This window comes from Carassius auratus, chromosome 14 (assembly GCF_003368295.1).
Source record: "Carassius auratus strain Wakin chromosome 14, ASM336829v1, whole genome shotgun sequence".
NCBI lineage: Eukaryota > Metazoa > Chordata > Actinopteri > Cypriniformes > Cyprinidae > Carassius > Carassius auratus.
The window spans coordinates 2,884,315-2,910,159 of record NC_039256.1 but is presented as its reverse complement, the minus strand read 5'-3'; the positions used below and the strand labels follow the sequence as shown (position 1 = coordinate 2,910,159).

General features: G+C 37.6%; 1 protein-coding gene across 1 annotated transcript in view; it reads right to left on the bottom strand.

Moving 5' to 3' along the window:
* The window catches only part of LOC113113429 (ribosomal protein S6 kinase alpha-6-like), a 32,519-nt gene that overhangs the window by 5,270 nt on the left and 1,404 nt on the right, over positions 1-25,845 (bottom strand). Inside the window, exons 2-14 of the mRNA XM_026279608.1 lie at positions 15,279-15,335; positions 10,150-10,266; positions 7,774-7,855; positions 7,608-7,688; positions 7,360-7,439; positions 6,754-6,860; positions 6,514-6,551; positions 6,080-6,222; positions 4,959-5,029; positions 4,792-4,880; positions 4,644-4,708; positions 3,827-3,929; positions 3,599-3,723 (exon numbers count right to left, since the gene is read on the bottom strand). Coding sequence (XP_026135393.1) covers positions 3,599-3,723; positions 3,827-3,929; positions 4,644-4,708; positions 4,792-4,880; positions 4,959-5,029; positions 6,080-6,222; positions 6,514-6,551; positions 6,754-6,860; positions 7,360-7,439; positions 7,608-7,688; positions 7,774-7,855; positions 10,150-10,266; positions 15,279-15,335 — 1,158 coding nt within the window. The remainder of the gene's footprint in view (positions 1-3,598; positions 3,724-3,826; positions 3,930-4,643; positions 4,709-4,791; positions 4,881-4,958; positions 5,030-6,079; positions 6,223-6,513; positions 6,552-6,753; positions 6,861-7,359; positions 7,440-7,607; positions 7,689-7,773; positions 7,856-10,149; positions 10,267-15,278; positions 15,336-25,845) is intronic.

The following is a 25,845-nucleotide window of genomic DNA, read 5'->3' as shown; positions in this document are numbered from 1 at the left end:
CTGTCCTTCATGCGCTCCACTGTTTACCGCTGAGACTGTCACAGGATTGCGCTCGCGCGATCTATAGAACTCTTGGACCGTAATACTAAAGTGAAGTAGTTTTACTTTTCTGTAGTTTGTTAATGGCTCTCTGCATACTGACGACATTACCTGAGCAGTCGAAAGATGCGTATTTATTGCATGGACGGAGCAGAAAGTGTCTCTAAATCATATGCACAGTTCCATTGAATGATAAATGTGTTTTAACAATGCCGATGAACCGAAAATATGAGGGAAACACTTAAAATAACCACATCATTAACGAGCGCTAGGTTTATCTGATAATCAGATGCTTGAAAGTAACGTTTGTTGTTATAGAAACAGACAGAGCATGTTTTCTCACAGAATCATTCGATGATGGAGAAGAAAAGTTACAACAGCTACTATACCATTTTATTCTGTATAAAGAAGTTTACACATTGAAAGAGAAGTGATCTGGCTCTAATAGATGTGCCAGGCTATATCTGCAGCTCAACTGAATAAAAACAGAATTAACTGATGAAACATTAAGAAAAAAAACAAAAAACTAATTAAATTTATGAATGATGCAGTGCTAATTGACATATCATTTATTACAGTACAGAAACTATAAAGAATATTTTCTGTGCAGAAAATTATAATAATAGATAATTAAATGTAGTAGCCTATATAAAACAATCATTAAACTGCCATTATTAAAAAAAATGATCGATTACAAAGTATTATTGTCGAGCAGTGTATTTGATTTCTTACAGTTAAAAGTAATAAAAAAAGAAGATAATTCATTGTAATAAATAAATAAATAAAAATAATAATAATTATGAAATTACATAGGCTACACACATAAAATGATTTTATTTGACATGTGTCACTTCAGAAATGATGGCTACGCCCCTGGTGAGATAAAATGTTAGTTGATAAATAATACTTGAAAAGCTCTTTTTTAAAATCTTGGCTTACATACATTTTTACATATGCCATGTCATAGCACTATTAAACTAGCATCTAACAATGGACAAAATATATATATATTTTTTTTAATATAAAGTCTGCTGTGTAATTTGCCCCCTAACTAAGCATTTAAAGAAATGCTTGGGGAAGCATTGAAATAATCCTGTGAATGCACTTAAAGAACACAGAATCGAATCATTATAATCGAATCAAATTTATTTAATTATGAATCGAATCGAATGGAATCGTTCTAAATTTGCAAAAATTGTTCTTGAATCGAATCGAAAACCTATGAATCGTGAATAGAATCGAATCGCTATGTACCCAAAGATTCACAGCCCTAGTGAATACTCAACGAAGAGACATGAGAGAGATATCTAGAGAAAGCTTGACATGTCTACTTTTAAACTAAACAAGTGCCGCCGAAAACAGATATTCTGTGATCAAGTAATCTATATGAAAACAACGCGATGTTCGCTTTTCACGTCTCACTCTGGCAGGTGACTTGCTGTCGTATCAGGCAATGACTTTGCAGGCAGCGCTTTTCCCCGAAGGCACCTCATGAAACGGATTTCGGACAGGCTTCTGAGGCGGAGTAATGGTTTAATGATCTACAGCAAAATATAGAGAGCTTTTACATAAAAAGTGGAAAACGTTGTTCAGAAACATACATTTACACGCAAACTGAACACCGACTGCAACTTTCAGACGCCGTCTTTATTTTTTTGGCTTAACTGTCACAGAACGGAACACACAGGATTGTGGGATATCAAAAGCAGCGAAGGATACATCTATGCTGCCTTCAAAAACCGGCCAGATGAAGTCATCTCAGGAGGCAGGAAATGAAGCTGACATTGATTTCTGACGTGCCTTGAAGACTTCCTAACTTGGAATGCGACCTCTGAAGGCAGCATTTTTCAGTTTTCGCATGCACCCTATTCGGTTGTTAAGTGATGACGTAAGAAGCGCTGTTTCCGGGTCCAAGCCTCAACTCGCTTCACTTGAGAATACGACCTCAGCAGCCGTTTATGAGCACTGTTTATTCATATTAATAATTTAAGCTAAACGCTTTCAAACTTATGATATACACTACAGTCTCCGTGCTCACAGCGTCCCAAACACAAATAATTTTTATATATTTTTTTTATATTTATATTTTCATTGTCTGGCTATCTGGGACTTCGGTATGGAGTTAAATGTTACGATTATAACTTTTCCGCTAGTATTCTATAACATTGTGAGTTTATATTAGCACCTTTTGTTGTTTTCTTGTTGTAACTGATAGAGCAGATTCAAACTGAAGCGCGGCTTGAATACACCCACACAGAAGAAAAAGCAGCGAGACTGTTCTTCAAGTTTTTTGATTCTATTGTTTGCTTCACGATGAGAGGAATAAGATAATTCACCTCAAAAAGATGTGATGTGGTTGAGGATTTGAGCAATGAATTTCCTCCGAAAAAAAGAATGAAGCACTTTATTCAGCAGAGATCATAAACATGAGTAAGTCTCTTTTTATTCATATACTTGTACTAGTTTTCATATAACGTGTAAACATTTTCCAAACTATAATTCCTGACTAAATGTATAATTAAGTGTTATTATTGTTTCAATAACAATATACAATACTATACCATTCAAAAGCTTGATGTAAATAATATAAATGTAACAAATAACGCTGTTCTTTCAATTTATCCCAACAAAAACCTGAAAAAAAATATTTTCAGCTCTTTTCAACATAAATATTATTATTATTATTTTTTTTTTTTTGTAGAAAATCAGTGTGTGACTGGAGTAATGAAGCTAAAACTTCAGTTTGAAAGTCAGCTTTGATTGTTCATAATAAACTGTTTAACTGCACTTGCAAGTTGATATTAAATTATGCTGGTTAAATTATGGATGATTAAATATATTCTAAAACTACAAAAATAAAATTATATAGATTTATTTTGTCCACATTCTTTCTTGTAACTCCTCTCTCTCAATGACACAGCTGACTGAACGGCTCATTATGCAGCTCATTATGCAGCTCATTATGCAGCTCATTATGCAGCTCATTATGCAGGGCTTTGTCTTCTCAGGTGTAAATCACAATGATATTCATGATAGTTGACGCTTACTCGCATATGACTTTTACAAACAAAAAGTGTCTTAGAAAATTTTAATCAATAGATTGTTTTCTGTGAGTGAGTTTATATGATTTTCACATAATTTAGAAAGAAAAATTCTAGGCTACAAGCTCCAGTTCTCAAAAGTCCCGGGAACCAATGTTCTGTAAGTGTTTTATCATTTTTAGTTTTTCACTAACCACGCATAACATTGTTTTCTCAAAAACACAATCATGTACATACATGCTGCTCACATATTATTATAGCCCAGTTTGTGCTGACTACAGTGAGATTAGACTTCAGCCAGATGTCAGGGCATGACAAAGCTTCTCCAGGCCCCAAAAAATACCCTTAGACTCCAGAGGGTTAAATTAGTTCAGTGTATACAAGTACAGGTTTTTAGTGCTGTGTCGAACAGTGACGTCGAAAGCAAGGAATGTACCAAACCGTCACGTCCATGTACCGCTTCACCCGTACTACACACATAACCTAGTGAACTACACACAGATGGATGAGTGATTTACCTGCACTATGGGGAGAATGTTGACCAGCGGGGCACTTCTGCTTTCCTCCAGAGAGACTGGAGCTACAAAACTGAAGCCTTTGAAGAGCTGGTGAGCGTTTGCACTGGGAGGAATACCTGGAGAATCTGCCACACACACACACACACACACACACACACACAGCTCAAGCCTTCAACAGGATCTCCAGCAGCAGTATCTGAACAGCACTAGCTCTAGTCTCCATCGCACCTTTGGGAGTTTTGGCTGTGAATTCTGGGTCGAAGCAGAAGGTGTCGTCTGGTTTCCCTGCAGCAGGTTTGAATGGAGGCTGAAGTTCTCTTCTGTACAGTTTCTACAATCACAAACAATAAACACATGCTATATACTCATAAATAATATGATCATCAGCCAGACCGAAGCTAACATGAATCCGCTTTAACAGAGAGCAGGACATTCACGACTGGGTTTGGTTTCTAATGATAATGTAGTGAGAGCTGAAGGAGTGGACAGTGAGGCATCATGGGACACTGAACGTCGAAGCCTCTCCACATCCTTTTTATCTCTTATTTGCTAATAATACTGTTATAGTCTGAATCACATTTCCAGAAAGGCCGAATTACATCACTGTCACGATGTGTCTTTAGCTGATGGACATTTCTGAAGTCAAACACTCGTCTCTCAAAATGATTTGATTTGTCAAATTATTAAAAAAATAAAACTTAAGTCCATCTGAACAAATACGTTTTAAAAGTATGAAGAGTAGCAATACAGAAAAATGACACAAAGCCCAATGATTAACTGGAGAATTCACAATTGTACTCTAATTTAATGAAAGTGGCTAAAGTCTGCAGAGTAAGAGCAGGAAAGTGCAGAGGCTGATGCTGAATAAATGTAATCTGTGACTGATGGGATGTCTCTGGGAAGCGGTTCTTCTCTTCATGGTCAGTGGATCAGACGCTCCCGGCTGTGATCATTAGTCAAACACAGCTTGATCTGGCAGCCACACACACACACACACACGCTCAGTGACGGAGGATGAGAGAGAAGTGTGTTAACCGATACTCACATTCCAGTCGATGGTGGAGAAGAACGCGTGTCGTTTGATCTCCTCCACTCCGTCAGGACCGGCTCCTGTGACACAGCGCTTCTGATCATTACACCACAGTCCGCTAACATGCATTCACAAAACACCAAGAGAAACGCAGCAGACCTACCTAAACGATTTGATGGATTCCTTTTGAAGAGCATCCGTAAAAGACTTTGTGCTTCCGAGCTTAAAAACTGTGGCATTCCCAGCTTTGCTCTGATGTGCAGGAACAAACATCATAATCACCAATCAAACTGTGCTTGGGTTTACCACTGCTTTAACAGCCACACTCACTTAAGAATCATGCTCATAGTCTCGTTCCTGTCCTTTCCTTGGAACGGTAATGTGCCGGTCAGCATTTCAAACTGGAAAACATAAATCAATGTGTCAAACAAAGTAAATCAACCAGACACATTTACCAGGGTACAGTTTCAAAGCACTTCTGTATGGGAATCCAATGTGTGACTGTTCTCTTTCAGTCAATTCACTTGGTACAACACAGAAATCACATCCACGTGTCACACTAAACATGCATTAAATGACTCTGTGCTTTTTTATTTTTGGTCCATGCAATGAAGGTCAATGGAGCCCAAAAATAGATAAGTTAGCAACATTCTACAAAATATCTCCTTTTGTGTTTCACAGGAGAAAAGGGCATCATGACAGAACTGTCAAATCTGAAGATATTCAGCCAATCAAATTTCATTTTAATACCAAATATCTGCATGTTCATTTAACCGATATCTGATATACATAACCATTATTTATTGTTTTACTTCCGTTCTTTACACATTGATAAAAAACATTACTAAAATGAAAATTTTTATGTATTATTTTATAATTCTGCATACAGTGGCCATACTAGACCAACCCTGAGCATCAACCCAGGACTCATAAACAGGTTAATAATACTGCATAATCAACAGAGAGACATAAACCTAGCTGGTTTGTTTCCAGAATGTCCTTGTTTAGGTCTGTCTTATTTAACTCATGTAAAGTGACATCCTTGGGACCTGATTTTATGGATTGCATGACTTCAGTTTGTCTCTACTTCTTAAAGCCAAGCTTAAACTACATATCAATAATTTATATAGCATCTCATTTGTGCATTATTGGCTGATATGTAACAAAGTATAACAATGAAAGCAAATGAAGCTGCTTTACCTGTAAAAGCCATGGATGACTTATTTCTCCTCAAAACAGCCACAGGATAGTGCAATATATCGGTTACAAAACCGATATTCCGTAATGAAAAAAGCGTTAATATTGGGAAAGTATCGGTTAAACTGATTATCGGTTGATCTCGAGTTATCCTGACTGACAGACTACAACTGCGCTGAGCTGCACCTCGTTCCTTGTCTTCAGAGAACAGTGTTGCATGCTCATTACAGGAGAGAAAGTCATTAAGGTCCTACCATTAAGACGCCGAGAGACCACCAGTCAGCGCTCTGCGTGTGACCTCTTCTGTTGACCACCTCAGGGGCCATATACTCCACAGTGCCACAGAACGAGTACGCTTTCTTGTCCTGATCTACCGATTCTTTACTGAGCCCAAAGTCTGGAAAAGGCACAGCATCACATCTGTCACATCTGCATGAGCAAGCTACAGCAGGGGTGTCCAACTCTGCTCCCGGAGACACTGTCCTGCAGAGTTTATCCAGGATTACTAGAAACTACAAGCAGGAGCCGACGGCCCTCCAGCAGCAGAGCTTGACAAACCACCCCATCATGACACAAACACACCACTCAATCATTATAGAGAATCAAACATTACACAATAGACTGATATCTACATGCACTAGTTCAACAGACAGGAAGTGATGTGTAACAAGGGGACAACGGTGCGTACCTGTTAACTTGATATGTCCAGCTTCATCAAGCAAAATGCTGAAAATTAAGACCACATTTCTCCAATACAGATACAAAAATACATGAACTAAACAAGAGTCAACACACAAAACCTCTCGATAACGATCTTGAACATTGGATAAATCTGCTCTTATTTAATAAAAGATCAAAGGAGAGGGCAGGAGAGAGCCAGAGACGGAGACAGAGAGACAGAAGCGGAGAGGTGAAGGGGGTACTTTACTTTTCAGGCTTCAGGTCTCTGTAAACAATGCCTAGGTTGTGTAGATGATCCAATGCAAGGGCCAGCTCTGCAAGGTAGAATTTCACATCCTCCTCTGTAAACATAACCTAGTAAGAACTGGACAGATTTACTCTCGCATCAAAGATCACACACAACAACATAACACACAGCATCATCATGACAGAGATGCACACACTGTCTGCAGAAGCAAAGCATTTCAAGCCACCCTTTCTCCAAATAGTCAAGTCCTCGCTGACCAATATAATGTAATCTTTTGGGTTTCATAGCACAGCACAGGAGATATATTTACAGTTCAACAATAGAGGTGTATTTTACATTAAATAATAAACCTGTATAGTCAAATGAACCCTGCGTTACAGCATGCTAATTAATGTAAGAAAATTAAACTCGATGAAATTCTGGGTTATTTATGCATATCATTTATTAAAATGATAGTCTTAGCTTTTAAAACCTGCAAATGAACACAACGCACGTTATCAGACATCTGGACATTACAAACCATCAACTTCAGGAAAATAACAATACAAGATGATTCTAAGAAGAGCTGTTTTATAAATCAGGCAGAGCAGAGTAAGAGATGCTTACCTCTTTGGATAAACGAGTAAATACATCCCCACCCCTGAGAAAATCCAGAATTAAATAGAGTTTCCCTTCTGTCTGAAAGGCTGTAAGTGAGGGGAGAGCAAACGATCAGAGCTGGGGATCACATGGAAATGTTAAAGCAAGCAAGCTTAAAAAAGCAAATTGCTTGTAGCCTTTAAACGGGTCACTAAACAGAGCTAGATCTAGTCACACAGCCCCAGAAGCATCAGAAGTTTCTCCAGCAGTCTTACCATAGTGCAACTTCACAATGAAGGGATGATTGACCTCCACCAGAATATCTCTCTCCATCTTGGTGCGAACCCTGTCCCTCACTGCAACACAACACACACAAACGAGGAATAAACACAAGTACATCATCTCAGAGACATGTTGGCACTAATGCAGACACTCACTGACCTTTTAAAGATGCCTTCTTGAGCACCTTCATCGCATAAAGCTGACCTGCATCCGGACCCATTAACTTCCGCACCAGAAACACCTGAGGACAGGACAGTTCACAGATCAGCAAATATACACATCCTCTAATATCAGCATACCTGGACACTACATCTGAAGACAGATGCTCATTAAACCGGTCAAGAAAGGTCTTGATTCACACGGAAATAAAAAAGGGGAACTACATCGGAGGATATTTATTATTTCCCTGCCTCCCAGAGTCTGAGGTCTGAGGTGAGAGTTAAAGAGAAATGTCAGATTCGGCAGGGAGTGAAGCTCTAATAATTCTCCCATTTCAATTTTCATCTATGGGCTATCTGAGCCTGTGGACATTTAGAAAAAAAGAAACGTTTTCACAGTTTAAGCTTGCACATTAACAAAGTCAAAAAAGAAAGATGAATAGTTTGAGAGTAAGCAGGTAATCCAGGGTAATCTACAGTGGTTCATCTGATAAGAGCGCACACCAAACATGCCTTCAAAATGACTTCTATTATACATACCATATATAATGGCAATGAGGCAATAGTAATTTGTTCAAATAAAGTATCAAAAGCATGTAAAAATTCCCAAAAAAATTCTTAAAATCCCAGCCAATCCTTCCTTGTCTTCTATAGCTTTTGACCCTGTCCTGTTTCTCTGCAGAAAAGAGGTCTTTCCTTCTGGTTTAATTTAGGGATCTCTGAAATATCTGGCCCTTGAAATCTTTCCAACAAATATCATATCAATATAACACACACAATCTCTTCACTTAATTATAAATTCATTTAGAGTAGAGGCGATATTTGATTCCCATAACACTTGTTCTTAATTCTGGTCTATTTGGCAAAGAAATGTATATCATTATTGTGGAGGTCATCTGCTTTACTCCCACTTGAGTACAAGATACACATCAAACGTCTCATGACTTTGGCATTATATTAATAACCTCTCATGATTCCCTATTTTACTGTGTATAATTACTCTCCTGCCCGTCATAACAGTATTATCCTTATTATTATTATTTTGTAATCCCGATAGTATGTTTGAAGCTGTATTTGTATCTTTCAGGACATTGGAGTAAACTTACAAAAAAATACAAATATATATATATATATATATATATATATATATTAGGGGTGTAACGGTTCACAAAATTCACGGTTCGGTTCGATACGATACACTGATGTCACGGTTCGGTTCGGTTCGGTTCGATACGTTTTAGATACAGCAAAATGTAAAAACATCTCAACTTTTCAGAATGCCGCAAGCGCACCGCGGGTCATGTGACAAGAACCAACCAATCAGCTTCATCCTTTCCCGTAACAACGTTGAGAGCTCAGCCAAGATGAAGGATCAGCTGATCATAGTTGTATATGGATTGCAATTTTGAAATAAATTTAGTAGCAGAGCTACTGCAAGCGATTTTTAGAGCTGCAAATCCATTTATCCTTCGCTGAAATTTCCGCGTCTCATGGAGAGAGCACGTCATTGTTGCTTAGCAAAGACAGACGCCTCATGAGCGCTTCTGCCCGAGCGCTTTGGAAAGGAAACCACTCTCTTGCCATCACCATTATAGCTTAAAGGGAATCCAAAGTGCACCCAAACACCAGACCTGTTGGTTATTGGAGGATCTTCTCATTTCTAGTCTGTTAAACGCATTGGCTATTTTGCAACGAGCCTTCAGAGCGTACTGAGTGAGCGAGCGCCTGCTGAGTAGCCTAACATAAACATATAAGCTGGTGTTTTTTTCTTCTTCGGGAGTGTCAGGGGCGTTGCCTGTTACGTTGTTTGGGTTATTGGGCTACCTTGTTGAACGCATATCATTATATTTCTCTCTCTCTCTCTTTTTTTTTTTTTTTTTCAAATATAATTAAATACTCCAACGAACCGTTCGGTATGCATAATGCGTACCGCGTACCGAACCGAAAGCGTCGTACCGAACGGTTCAATACGAATACGCGTATCGTTACACCCCTAATATATATATATATATATATATATATATATATATATATATATATATATATATATATTTTTTTTAAGAATCCTTTCAGAGGAACAGACAGCGTTTCTCCAAGTTCAGAATAGTTTGTTCAGATATGAGAGTTTCTCAGTGATACAGAAATCTACACTGATAATGTTGAAGGTTTACTGCGGTTATTATTCAGGTATATTAAATAGTTTCTCAGTCATTTTGAAGTCATGTGCAATGAGCGCCACTGCATTTGAATATGAAAAATAAATAATTCTAAAACTGATGCTTTGTTCCCCCCATTTTACAAAAATCCCCCCAAACCCTGAATTGTGTTCAGCGCCGCAGCTCTACTGTTAACACATGTTAATGAAAGAGTCAGAGACCTTGCCAAAGGAGCCTTGTCCCAAAACCTTGAGCAGCTCAAACTGGCTGGGCTCGGCCTTCTCACAGCCCTCCTTCACATGATGAGTGATGGGGATCTCCTGATACGCGCCCTCGTCCTGCGCACACACACACACACACACACACACACACACACACTCACATCAAAGTCTGCTTCGTCAGTTCTAAAACATGTACAGCACATACACACAGAGAACTGAAATGGTGTTACTCTCTTAAACTATATTACTCCCAAGATCCACTTCATTTCAAGTGTGATACTGCATGACTCTGCTGATGGACAGCCAGTTTGGTCTTTATTCTTATTTTATATACTTTATTCAGTATATCATTCAGAAACACATAACCATTTCAAAGCTTGTGGTAAGTGGAAATGTGTTTGTAATGAGTGATGCAGATATCTTCGAGAGCAGAGACAGACATACAGACTTAATCGTAATATTTTGTTAAATAACGCAAATACATTTTTAACTGTGTGATTGTGATTATGTGATTGTTCTCCTCTCCGCTGCAGATAAACATACGCAGTGGAAGAAAGTAGTCTCTGTTTCTCACTCATGTTTGTTTGTATCTACGGATTTAATTTAGATTGATTATATTTAGTCTCTTGCCTCCAAAATGTGTGTACTTCGAGGCAAGAAAGCTGATTCTCTGTCAAGGAAACCAGTGTTGAGAACGCACACTAGCAACCTCATCGCCAGCCCCTAGCAACATGAGTCACCTAGAGATTAACAGGGATTTATTCTGTGTGTTAGCTAGAGAAATACATGCTGCTGAGAAACTCTTCAATGCATTTAACAGAAATACTTTCTTAAAAAATAGTGTTGGGTGTGGTTATATCGAATTGTGAAGATTCTTTCATATTTCAATCCAAGAGATAAACAAATCATCCCAGCTCTGAATATAAAGGTTCATCTCACTGCAGTGTAGGGCTTGCAGAGCTCAATTATAAATATTTTAGTGACTGTAATTGTCAAACGCTTTTTACTGACCCACATACAGAGCTATTGTTACATTTTAACTGTTTTAACTTATGTAACCTTATATTCAATTCGAGTTTATTTGTATAGCACTTTTCTATATAAGGTTGTTACAACACTAACATTTTAGAAACTAGCGAAATTTAACAATTCTCAATTCCATGGCAAACACTTCCAGCCTAACTTAGATAACAGCATTTAAACATCTTTAAAGAGAAGTACGCTATAAAGATTACAACCAGTAACAGAAGTAATAAGATCATTAAAACTGAAAAAAAAAAAAATTAATCAAGTATAAAAATAAAACACTGCATAGTTTTCACTGTATGATTTAAATATAGTTTAATGATTGTTGAAACCACAGGAGTTGTTTGGTTAAGGTCTCTTGTTGCTGGAGTTACCTCACTGACACAGACAGCAGGGGTATTAAAGGGTTAGTTCACCCAAAAATGAAAATGATGCAATTAATAACTCACCCTCATGTCGTTCCAAACCCGTGAGACCTCTGTTCATCTTCAGAAAACAGTTTAAGTTTAAAAGTTTACAAATATTCTAACTGACCCTCTGATGTCAAATGGACTACTTTGATGATGTTTTTCTTACCTTTCTGGACATGGACAGTAGACCGTACACACAGCTTCAATGGAGGGACTGAGAGCTCTCGGACTAAATCTAAAATATCTTAAACTATGTTCAGAAGATAAACGGAGGTATTAAATGTTATAATTGTAATATTTGGGTGACCTATCCCTTTAAAGGGTTAGTTCACCCAAAAATGGAAATTAGGCTGTGTTTTATTCACCCCCGAGGCATCTGAGGTGTACATGACTTTCTTCTTTCAGACGTCAAACTGACTTTGATCTTTCAAGCTCTATCATTGAAGTCAGCGAGTGTAGCCGTGCTTCAGTCCAAAAGAAGTGAAATAAAAATCGCCCTTCCATAAAAAAAGTGTGTCTCACGCAGCTCTGGAGGGTGAACAAAGTCCTCCTGTGGTGAATCAATGCGTTTTCGTAAGAAAATTATCCTTATTCAAAACTTTATAATCATTTTAATCTAGCTTGTGCTCACAGTTGTAAAACAGAAGCAGTTCCAGGAGCATGACATATGAGGTCAGTGTTGAGTCGATGCATTCATACATTAATTATATACATTCAAATTATTAATTTTACCATGGTGAATATGCCGAAGTAACAGTCACTACACCAAGTTCTGCGTGACTACCACTAGAGGGAGACATGTGACCATTGTGTCCGAATGTCCCAGTACCAGTGATGCGTGGGTCAATGTATAAACAACCTGCACCAGACATTTTCAACCAAGCCGCCCGCAACTCGCCCGCAAAAAAAAGAAGGAAAATATTATACCCGACCTGCTTCCTGACCCACATTTTTTAAAAGTAGTAAATGCATCACCCCTTTATATTAATTTAATTACTTAAATAGGCAATTGCCTACAGAATAATTAGCGTTATGACCGCACGCATAAAGCTTGCCACAAAGAACCGGTAATGATTTTGAATGTCTCTAAATTAGCAAGGAGACATCTAATTGTTTAGTAATAAACTGGTGTTTTCTGTGTCGCACCAAAGATGAAGTCAACGATGCAGGACTCGCCGTGAACGCCAGAGAGAAATGCACATTCAATATGGTTTACATAATCAGACGGGGGCTAACTTGTTACTGCTATCGAGCGATATGAATGTATGTGATGTACGGCATGATGAATACTCGTCACTTCTGCTGCCCAAACTTTGTCAGCCTGTGGGTCATTTGGTGTATTGTAAAACGATTGCACTGATTTGCATGTTTCTTGATGATGTGCTTTTTTCTGTGGTACTCCCATGCACCATGTCACCACTTCATATTCTCCATGTCCCACAGAAAAACTGCTTTTACACAGAATGCAAAAAGCTCTCTGCTTCACCATCTACAGAGTAGATAATCTAATCAAGAGTATGTTGGGGTCCATTCGCTATTAAAAGTGCATCTTCTCTTTTTCGTGGCCATGGCTGCTGAACCTGACCAAACAGCGCTCGCTCTCCAGTTTGAGATTGTTGATTGTTGAGGAGGCGTTCGTGCACCAGTCAACCGTTTGATTGACATACGACTCAGCCTATTGACTAACGCTTTTATTGCTCTCCTCAGAACTATTGGACATAAGTTAACATTACAGATAATCAGTTTGCATGAGGCGGGACAAAGGGTAAAATTGCTGTACAGTACAACGTAAAGCGGGACAGGTGCTCACTCTATATTCATGCCAGTTATTCAGCAAATAAAGTGTAGGCCTATGTATTTCAAAATTGTGTCAAGTACTATATAAATTACAAAGGTTTAATTGGCATCTTTATTTCAAATCACCCGACCGACCGCGGATTTTGGATGACTCTTAATTGTTTGTCATTTTTTAAACCCACAATTTAACTACAAATATATGGTTAAAAGGTTAGTGTAATGAAATCATGGTTAATTTTCATGTTTTCCAATAAACCTAAAACACAATGCAGTGCAAAAATGAAAATACATCATATTGACTTTACATACACTGTCCCCAATTTTTAAAGAGGTTTTTTTTTTTTATTAAATTGTATTTAATTTGGAGTGTAGAGAAAAGCCTTACAAACTGTATCCATTAGCCTATATAAAATAGAAATTTTACAAGTTAAATAACAATGTTCCCTTTACTAGTGACAACAAAATTCACATATACTGTATATACACACTATTTAACAATAGTTCCAATTTAAAATGGCCAATATTGAGCTGAATGTAGAACCTGATGACAACAATAATAAACGAGTACAAAATAATAATAAAAAAAAATTAAATTATATATATATATATATATATATATATATATATACACACTACAAGCTGAGTGTGCCCATCAAGAGGGCTATGGTATTGTAAATTTATTTAAGACTTGTACATTTTATAATTGCAGTTCTTCAAAGTACAACTGTTCACCGTATTTTTCTGACTATAAGTTGCACCTAAGTATACTGTAAGTCGCATCAGTCCAAAACTACGTCATGATGAGGTAAAAAACATATATAAGTCGCACTGGACTATGTTGCATTTATTTAGACCCAAGTACCAAGAGAAAACATTACCTACAGCCGCGAGAGGGCGCTCTATGTCTTCAGTGTAGACTACAGGAGAACTGAGCAGCATAGAGCGCCCTCTGGCGGCTGGAGATGGTAATGTTTTAACTTGATTCATTTCTCTTGGCTCATGTCATATTAATTTTGATAAATAAGTCGCACCTGACTATAAGTCGCAGGACCAGCCAAACTATGAAAAAAAAGTGCAACTTATAGTCCGGAAAATAAAGTATATGTAGTAGAAAGGTAAGCAAAAGAAATACTGATCTTCATTATGTTATGTACAGGAAAAGAACATGAACTTCTGCGGAGAGTCGGTCTCACAGCTCGGTCCGTTGAGCATGACGATAACGGCTGTTTCGTCCCACTTTTGGGCTGTTTGGCTTCCCATAAAAACACATCGATTCACTACAGGAGGACTTTGTTCACCCTCCGGAGCCGTGTGAGACACTTGTTTTTTTTTTGTTTTTTTTTTTAAATGGAAGGCCGCTTTTTATTTCACTTCTTTACACAGGATACAACACCCTCTGACTGGAGCTTGAAAGATCAAAGACAATTTTTTATATAACTCCTAGATTCGTCTGAAAAAAGAAAATCACATACACCTAGGATGCTTCAGGGGTGAGTAAAACACAGCCTAATTTTCATGTTTGGGTGAACTAACCCTTTAAGCTGCTGTCATTTTAAGACCGAATGCTCAAATACAATACGACACACATCTGATTTCCTTCTCAACTGGTTACGCTCAGATACATAACTGTCACGGTTCACATGAATACTCACAAAGACGGGCATTTTCACATAATTCTGTGTGTATTTGCTCAAATATATGTCACTGTCTGAGAGGAGATTTAAACAGTACATGAGTACGGAGTTCATTTGCATCCTCTTGCACTTAAATGTGTTAAAATCACTGGAGTGTTTATACGGACACCTGCAAACATCTGTGACGATGATGGGCAGATGCTGAAGCAGTCATGTTGAGTCAGGAATCATGATCTGTTCTGAGAGACTGACAGATACTCACACAGAGAGTGTAGGACTCCTCCTCCATCGGCTCATCCATCATCTGATGCCCATTCACCTGAAACACAAACCACATCAGGTTTTTCACAGTACAGCAGCAGCAGACATCCTTAGCTCCCGCTTACAATTATCTTTTATTGATTAGTCAATACATTTTTACCAATAAAACAATCAATAACTTTATGATTAGTTGATTAATTCACTGCTTAACTTACCAATAAAAGATAACTGTAACTTCTGCCATTACATTTTCACATTTTTATTCAAATATTTTTTTAAAAATACTTGATTTACAGAAAAAAAGACAAACAAATTCAGCCTAACAACGGCGAATGCTAATTATAATCAGAAATTAATAAATTTTTCTAATGAAAAAAAAAGTTTTTTTATCTTTAACATTTCTGTCAAATAATTTATTAGACACTACAGTAATTTAAAAGACACAGCTGTAAATAAAGACAGTAAGCTGGAAGGCGCATAACAACAAGCAATAGAAAGATTTGCTGTTCTTGATGTTGTCAAAATAAAGTCTCATCAACGTATAAAAACAAGTCTCACTTTTCAGTCGTTGGACGATGCCAACAATTAAATAAAAAATTTGGACTACTTATACTTATACTAAAGACCCCAATATACTTCAAATGAAGTCCAAAAACCAACTGATATGTCATTTTGAACAAAATCATGCTGAAACAAAGTTCTTTTTTTTAGTTCATTTCAGCAGTTCGAAACAGCGGACCAAAGCAAACTTTCTATTGGTGGGTGACGGTTACACAATCAGTGGGTGTGTTCTGAAGCTCCTCCTTCTTTGACATGTGACATTGCAATTGGAAAAAGTCAACAAAGTAAAATGATCTCAAACGTATGGCACACTCTCTTCATATTATCAAATGATCATAATCACATTATTCATTTTACAGTCCTGTTACTAGCATTTTATTCAGACTAAATCCCCTTTAATTCAGGTGAGAAAGCTTTTTTCCAAGTGGCTTTTGCACATAATAATAATAATAATAATAATAATAATAATACCGCTGCAGACGCATTTTGCAGCATTAGGGTTATTAATTGATCGTTAATTTAAATGAAAATCGATCATGGAAATTATTGAATATTGACATCCCTAAATGAGTTGGACGGAAAACTGGTTATTGTCTGCATCAAATCATGCTTCCGAACACATGTGATTCACCGTTCTGTGCAGCTCCAGGACAGCTCTCTCCGAGCGCGGTGCTGTCTGTGAGCGGCGGAGTAACGTCAGAGACAGTTTACTTTGGTAACGTCACACAACAGTGTTTGTGAGAGCTTTCAACTTCTCCACTCCATTTACAGAGTGGAATTCTCGGACTACCTTTATCTCCCAGGACTGTTGTTGAATCTTCCAAAAGTTTTGGCTTGGGGTCCTTCACATGCGGCAGCAGCACTTTCCACGGCACCAATAACACGGGGCTGCCCGTCGACGTGCCTGACTTTAAAATCAGTGCTACTAAACACTGATATCGGCCGACCTCTACAATTGGTTTACAGCAGTGGTGGAAGGTCAAACCAAGATCCCAGCAATGTTAACATTGTCAGCACAGAAAGGAGCAACATTTTTTGGTGAATCGACAAGTAGTAGATCTTTTTTATCAGTGCCAAATTTGAGAAAGTTACTGGTCATCCAAGCATTTATATGATTATACAAGCTGATATAGAGTTAGTGAGAAAGGGGGAGTGGTGTTGAGAACTGATTTAGAGCTGGGTGTCATCTTCATAGCAGCGGAAGTTGAAGCCCTGATGATGAATAATGTTACCTTAAGGGGGCATAAAGATGATGAAGAATAAAGGCCCAAAAACTGAACCCTGAGCATCACAGTGAGAGGCAGGAGCAGTAGAGGACTTAGCCTGGCACAAAGCAATGTAATGCTGACAGTCAGACAGGTAAGAAGTGAACCAAGATAGGGCAGTTCCAGAAATACCAAGAACAGAGAGTCGTGAGATGAGAATACTGTGAGAGATGGTGTCAAAAGCAGTGGAAATATCTAACAGAATTAAAATGCTAATGAGACCTGAGTCAGTGGCCATAAGGATGTCACAGACAAGCTTAAGAAGTGCTGTCTCCGTGCTGTAAAGAGTGCAAAAACCAGACTGGAAACATTCATAGAGGTTATGAGATGACAAATCTGACTGAAGTTGAGCAGCAACAGCTTTTTCAAGTAGCTTTGAAAGAAGCGGAAGATTTTAAGTTGGTCTGTAATTGGCCATATCAGAAGGGTCAAGTCCAGATTTCTTTAAGACTGGTGTGACAGCTGCAGTTTTAATTGAAGAGGAACAGCACCAGTGCTGTAGTAGCTCTGAGATATAGGCAGGAGTTGGAAGGTCAAAGTCACTAAAAGTACCAGGTGCAAAAGTCATGTGAGTACATTTTTAGAATTTGGGCTGTGCAAAAAAATCAAATGTGATTTTCATGCGGATCTCGTCAGTAAAGGCACTCCTGTGATTAGAAGTACATCTCCAGCACGTGCGTTCAGGTCAGGGTTGCCAGGTCTTCACAACAAATCCTGCCCAGTTGCTTCTCAAAGCTAGCCCAATCACCTTCGATTTTTTGCACAGCCCTAGTTAGAAAGAGATTATATATGAAATTTATTTTATTTTGGCAGAAGTGTAAGAATGACTCAGACTTACAGAAGAAGGTAAACGGATGTGTAACAGTATATTGGTTCACAGGTGGCAAATCCTGCTGGAAAGCTGCAGCAGATGACATTGCAGCCCAAATCATAGACTGTGGAAACTTAACATTGGACTTCAAGCAACCTGGGCTATGAGCTTCTCCACCCTTCATCCAGACTCTAGGACTAGGGCTGTGACGGTGGCTGTTTTTACCACCGCGGTAGTCATGACCAACAACTGCAGGTGGTGCGGTGTTGATATAAAATAAAAAATAAAAATAATAATATATATATATATATATATATATATATATATATATATATATATATATATATATATATATATATATATATATATATATATATATATATATATTAGGGGTGTAACGATACGCGTATTCGTATTGAACCGTTCGGTACGAGGCTTTCGGTTCGGTACGCGGTACGCATTATGTACCGAACGGTTCGTTGGACTAATTAATTAAATTTGGAAAATAAAAAAGGTGTGTGAAATATAATGTTATGCGTTCAACAAGGTAGCCCAATAACCCAAACGACGTAACAGGCAATGCCCCTGACACCCCCGAAGAAAAAAAAAACACCAACTTATATGTTTATGTTAGGCTACTCAGTCAGGCGCTCGCTCACTCAGTACGCGCTGAAGGCTCGGTACGGAGCCCCGCACGTCACCTGTAGGAGAGAAAAAACATCAATCCGTGGCGACGGATCCCCTCAGTTTATAAACCGTGCTCATGAATTAATAAACTGTTCACTCGGTTTAACAAATCGTACCCAGGATTAACAAACCGTGCCCACGAATTCCCAGTCCGTGCGTTTAGATTGTGTAAACCGTACCCTCGGTTTTTGAATCCGTACCCACGAATTCATAATCCGTGCGCACGCTTTCGCAATCCGTTCCCTCGGATTTGAAAACTGACACGCATTTTACACTTAACAGTGAAACATGCATCTAACTCCGGCAGGTGGGGTGAGGTGGGTGGAGCTTAGTATAATAAAATCACAAAAATAAGTCTTCATGTTAAGAAAGAATTGTACACAAGCATTTCCAAAACTGTCCAAAGGTTATTTAAAAATAAAGCAATTCACAAATTATTTTATGACAAATATTTTTACTGTCTTGTACTCATTTATTTAGCCTACAAATAAAATTATAAAAAATAACTTTATTTTTATTTGTATCATTATTATATATTATTAAACAGGTTATGCATAAGAATCTTTTATCCAAAATAACTTACAAAAGAGGAAAAAATTACTCCAGAGTCAGTCACAATGCCAGGTTTATTGCACAATAATAATCAAGTGCTATTATAGATTATCAGCAATTGAACAAGATTTTAATGCGCATCTTTCTTATTAAATCTTTGTATTCCACCTCGTACTACACTTGATAGAGAATCACTTAAGACACTTTGCTGTAAACCTATTCCACATAATAATATTCAATAAAACTGTATGTTAACACGTAGGAGTTTGCTGCATGAATCCGTGAGTACGGTTTACAATTCCGAGGGAACGGATTGCGAAAGCGTGCGCACGGATTATGAATTCGTGGGTACGGATTCAAAAACCGAGGGTACGGTTTACAAAATCTAAGTGCACGGATTGGAAATTCGTGGGCACGGTTTGTTAATCCCTGGGCACGATTTGTTAAATCGAGTGAACAGTTTATGAATTCGTGAGTACGGTTTATAAACTGAGGGGACGGATTGCAAAACCGTCGCCACGGATTGCTTTTTTTTCTCCTACAGGTGACGTCCCGGGCTCCGTATACGGACATCACCGCAGCGAATGGTGCATTTACGTTATAGCCGCGGATATGAGACCTTACTCTGTAGTGGAAAACGCAGGTTTTAAGAACATGCTTAATGTAATTGAGCCCCATTACAATATTCCTTCACGAGCCCATTTCAGACAGACCGTAATTCCTGCTTTGTTCCAAAAAACATAAGCCCAAATAGAGAACCAATTGAGTAAAAACACACTAAATATAAAGAGTTATAGAGTTCCATATAAAAAGAGTTACATCTTTGTATTTGTTCATAACCACTACAACAATATTACATTTAATTTTTTTAAAAAAATTTATAAGGAGCTATTTTTGTTTTATACAGTATGCTGCTAAGAAAACACCATAGAAGATGGGTAAAGAATAGCTCCATCATTGTTCAATGTAAAAAAAACACATACTTTGTTAGTTTAATAAATAAAACATTTTTTAAAAAATCAAGGAAATTTATCTGCCAATTTTTTCTTTTTGCTGTATCTAAAACGTACCGAACCGTACCGAACCGAACCGTGACATCAGTGTATTGAACCGAACCGAACCGTGAATTTTGTGAACCGTTACACCCCTAATATATATATATATATATAAATGTATAAATATATTAGTGTCAAAATGTGCTCGTTAACGAAGGCGATAATTTTTTTTTTTTTTTTTTTTCAGTTTTTTTGTATTCAAAATATTTAACGTAGGGGCGTGGATGGCCACCCACTCACAACTGCTGCTTCGGTCACTTTTTCTATGTGCAAGCAGTGTTGTGGTCAGTTAATTCTTGGAATTACCAAAATTATTATTAAATACACAAAATTAAATACACCCTGTCTAACGGACGCGAGCGCGCAGCGTGAAAAAAAAACAAAAAACTCATGGTCAGTGATGCTACACTGGATGCAGCACAGCAGGACATGATAAATCCCCGTCCCGACACAGAGTTCAAATGTCCTGTGTAGACACTAAACAGACTAAACCCGTTTCGTCGCGGTGTTGCGTCCGGTTTACTTTTCCGCCACCAAGCGAGCTCAATAACTCCTCATCTGCACACGCTCTCTTTGAAATAGAAATCGTTGCCATATTTCTTGTTACCATTTTTATTTAATCGCTGTCTTGTTTGTATTTGGCCAGTATGGAGAAAGCCTCACCAAACCTGACCAGCCAGCGTTTGCGATCACGAGAACTTGTGCAAACGCGGATGGGTGACATGAATGCAGATGGCTCAACACTAAATGAATGTGCTCAAATCTGCTAATCTAAAGGAAACGCTGTGTTTGAGGTAATTTGTTAATTACCATAGACTTAGAATTTGCAACGATTACAGTTATTACACTTATATACAACATTTTGTATTATGCTTGCTATGGAGTGTGTGACGTCACATGCACTACCGCTGGTGGCAGTAGACTACCGTGGTGGACGCGGTGGTCACAGCAACCGTCACAGCCCTATCTAGGACCTTGGTTTCCAAATGAAAAACTAAACTTGCTCTCATCCGAAAAAAGGACTTTGGACCACTGAGCAACAGTCCAGTTCTTCTTCTCCTGAGCCCAGGTGAGACGTCTCTGACGTTATCTGTGGTTCAGTAAATCTCTTGACACGTCTGTGTGTGCTGGCTCCTGATGCCTTGATCTCAGTGTCAGTCCATTCCTTGTGAAGTATACTAAAATTCTTGAATTGATTTTGCTTGACAGTCCTAATAAGGCTGCGGTTCTCTCGGTTGGTTGTCCATCTTTTTCTTCCACACTTTTTCCTTCCACTCAACATTCTGTTAACATGCTTGGATACAGCACTCTGTGAACATCCAGCTTCTTTGGCAATGAATTGCTGCATTTCCACCAAAATTACCCGGAACAACTGTACCAGGAACTTTTTTCCCCAGGAACTATTTTCCCCCCAGAACTGTTGCTTTATGAGTTTCCACCGCGGTCTAAAGAACCGTGTAGATTAGGCAAACAGTCTGGTGATGTAGGTCTGCGTGCGTTTCTCAATACAAAGTACGCCAATTTTGGACTTGCATCCTCGGTAGTCAGACTTTCTGAATTCAACTCGGGAGTGTAATGTCCACGACAACACAAATCTGGTAACAGCAGCGTACTTGATAAAATCAGTCAGCTCGCTTTGGCTAAGGCTGTATACATGGAAATAAGACGAAAAAGGATATGAACTACCACTGCCTGCTTTCATTTTTCATAATACATAATATTATGTTTCATTTTCATAATAAACATAATAATAGCAGCAGAAATGTACTTAGTTCAGGGAAATGTGTACAGCCATTACAATGAAATAAAATATTACATTAATTCTCTCTTTATATGTTCATATTAATATATAGATAAACTGAATACAGACCAAAGATTGCCTGTTAGATTTAACCAAAATGAGTTATGTTTAACCACTAAAGAGACATCAGAGCCAGCAGCACATATCAGAAGGACTAGCCGTAAGAGTGCTCCAGACGGGATACATGAGCACTGAGCTCCCGCTGATCGCCTGGAGCTCACCGTCTCTGAAATCAGCAGAACACATTTTTAAATAGGCGCTGTCTTTATAAATAAACCGCAGATGAGTTTTAAACAACATTCTCACCTGAAATACTTTTAAAACAATAACAGTAATATTTCGAAAACCATCAGAATAAATGGTGGTTGAAATCACAATGCTGCGTGATCTCAACCAATCAGAATGTTTAACGGCCAAGTCCCGCCCCCAAAAGTTCCGGAACTTTGAAAAGTACTACCCTAAACTTTCTGAGGGGCATTTTCTTACCCGGAACTTTATTTAGTTCCTGGTTCCTGTAGAAAAACATTGAGTACCAGCCCAAAGACCCTAGTTCTTGGGTAAAGTCCCTGTGGTGGAAACACAGTTAAAGTTTGTGGCATACCTTCCTTGTGAAGGGTGTCAATAGCCCTATTCGGACGGGACCAGTTTTCTAAACTACGTTTGAGTTTCGATTCTTACCACCTGACGTCTGTGATTTTCATGTACCAATTCGGACGGGACTAACATCTCCGTGTTTATTACAGAGGTGGGAGGGTCTGATTTGTGCATCTTGGCGTCACAGAGATGACACGCTCTGTATGCGTGCATTGCATTCATTCAGAATAACTGCCATTAGTATTACACAATAAACACTAAATGGCTAGTATAGCAAAACCATGTTAATGTGTGGTTCCTTTAGTTTAACTTGTTTGGCTTTTTTTGTGTAGTAGACTAAACCTACAGTATGTTTAATTTTCAAAAAGGTACATATGTCAATCAATAAATCAATCAATCACCTTTATTTATATAGTGCTTTAAACAAAATGCATTGCGTCAAAGCACTGAACAACATTCATTAGGAAAACAGTGTCTCAATAATGCAAAATGATAGTTAAAGGCAGTTCATCATTGAATTCAGTGATGTCATCTCTGTTCAGTTTAAATAGTGTCTGTGCAATTGTTTGCAATCAAGTCAACGATATCGCTGTAGATGAAGTATGTAATTAAAACATTATGATAACTGAGTGCATAAATGAACGTGAGTAATCTTACCAGATGGTGATATTACAATAGCCAGTATTAACAGTTAATGTGAACTTGCTCTTGATTTTATTATTTGTATTATTGTTTTATTATTATTTCTTTGCAAATAATAAGCAAATATATCAAACATGCGCGCGGTAAGAGCATCAACGGTAATTCACGTTGGCCAAAACACATGAGGAAATGCGTTGTGAAATAAAATATCCCCGGCAATCACAGACATTCGCATTCGGACGGGATTAGTTTTCTCAGAGGATCACTGAGTTTGCTGAAAAATGGTAGGTAATTTGCTCTGTAATTATCACAGATGTTGTGTGAGAAAAACACAGCAAAATGTGTGTCACTGCCAAAACTTTTGGCCATGACCGTAGTTCTGATAAATATGTCTTTGCTCAAAACTAACCAACATAAATGTTTTTTTTTATACATTTACAACAGAAGATACTTGGTGTTGTTTCCAAAAAAAAAAGTATATCGACTGTTAGCTGAAAAAAAAAAATCAGCATATCATCAAATATCATGCGTTCCTGCTTTTACAAAAACATCAGTCAATCAGGCTTTTTTTATTTATTTATTTTTTGATACAGATTAAGCAATTAGAATAAAAAAAGTTAAACATCCATCATTAAAAAAAAGAGAGAAAAAAAGCATTCTGTCATATTTAAAATTTTAAAAAGTCCCAGAAATCAAGGGAGCAATTGACGACTGACCACCACACAGAATGTGTGTCCTGTGCTGGCAAAATTGTTATTATTATTTTTTTTCTCCATTTAAAAAAGCCTTCAAAATGATGTATGATTTGTTGGAACAGACCAAAAAAAATAGTTATTTCCCAAAAAAAGTCAATTTTGAGAAAAATCAAGTTAGTTTTCTGAGTTCCAAAACAAAATAATACAAAAATCTAATATAATATAGAAAATAAACAAATTAAATAGTGCATTACTTTTTTCATCTACAATCTAAACAGAAACATTCAAGAAAAATAAATAATCAAATATAAAAATTCCTTTAGTTTGCTCATTAAATACATTTATTTTTAAAACTACAAAAGCAGTTCAATCAAGAACAGCCAGTGATTCCCTCATTGTTTATGATTACGATTATCATTAGATTGACATTAATCAAACAGATGGTCTCTGTGTTTAGAGCTACTTTAATGCACGGATCTAGTATAATGTTACACATCAATGTTTTTCCCCAACAGTTCCCAAAACGTTCACTTAACACATAATAGATTATGTTTGCGTCAATACTCACCAAGACAGATATTTTGAAATGCTGTAGTTCTGATCAGGACAGAATGCTGTGATTGCCTGATCACAGCTGTGCTGATATACTGCCATGTCTCACGTCTACGAGTTTGATATCATCGGGGCTTGATGCTTACTGTACCTTTTTCCCAAGGAGCACATGTTCAATTTAGGAGTGCATTAAAAAATGTAGGGGCACAACGCAATTTTAATTGTATGTTTTAACTAAATAAGGGGATATAAAGAGACATTTACAAGCATGATCATTTAATTTATCAGAATACAGAAAGTAGCATACACAAGGTAGGCCATGTTTAGGTTCGATTAAAAGAAAAGAAAAAAGTGTGAAAATAAATAGTTATTAAGATATTAAGTATTAATGTGGTTCTATGGTGAAGATTAAAGAAAGATATCATACTGACTCCATGCTTTTGAATAGTGTATGATGCAGATCTGTGGATCTTTCTATTCATGAAAGAATCCTAATAGAAAATGTACTCAACTGTTTAAAATATATCAGCAAATCATCATATTATTCTGATTTCTGAAGATCATGTGACACTGAAGACTGGAGGAATGATGCTGAAAATACAGCGGAGCATCACAGAAATACATTACACTTTAACACAGATTCACTCAGAAAAGTAATTTTTTTTTATTTAAATGTATACATTTAGATATAATAAAGACAGGCTTGGTGAGCTGAAGAGAAATAAAAAAAATAAAAAAAATAAAAAAGACTTATGACCGTGTAGGGCAGGGATCCTCAAATCTGGACCTCGAGATGCACTCTCCTGCAGAGTTTAGCTCTAACCCTAATCAAACACACCTGAGCAAACTAATCAGGGTCTTCGGGATCATTAGAGAATCACAGGTAGGTGAGTGTGAACTCTGAACTCTGCAGCACATTGGACCTCCAGGACAAGATTTGAGGAGCCCTGGTGTAGGCTGATTAATCTTATGAATTGAAACAAATGTGCTTTAGCCATTATAAAGAGTATAAGAAGTGCTATTGACCAAAGCAACAACAGAAATATGTGGCTGGAGATGATCTTATTATTGAAAACACAAACGGACTCTGCCAGCAGGAGGCGCTGTAAGAGCAGCAGAACCAGCAGTTTCTCCAGTAACAGCTGAAATCAAAGCAGCTCTGCTTAGATAAAATCAAAATGCCATCTTAACTTTTCAGAAAACAGTCTAATCCACGGGTCTGCAACCTTAACGGCATGATGTGCCATTTTTTAATTTTTCTGGTTAACCACCGTCTCCACTGGATGTAACAAATGGCTCATTTGGTAATGATATATTGGTAATATATGAGCGCCAGCCAATGAAATTGCTATT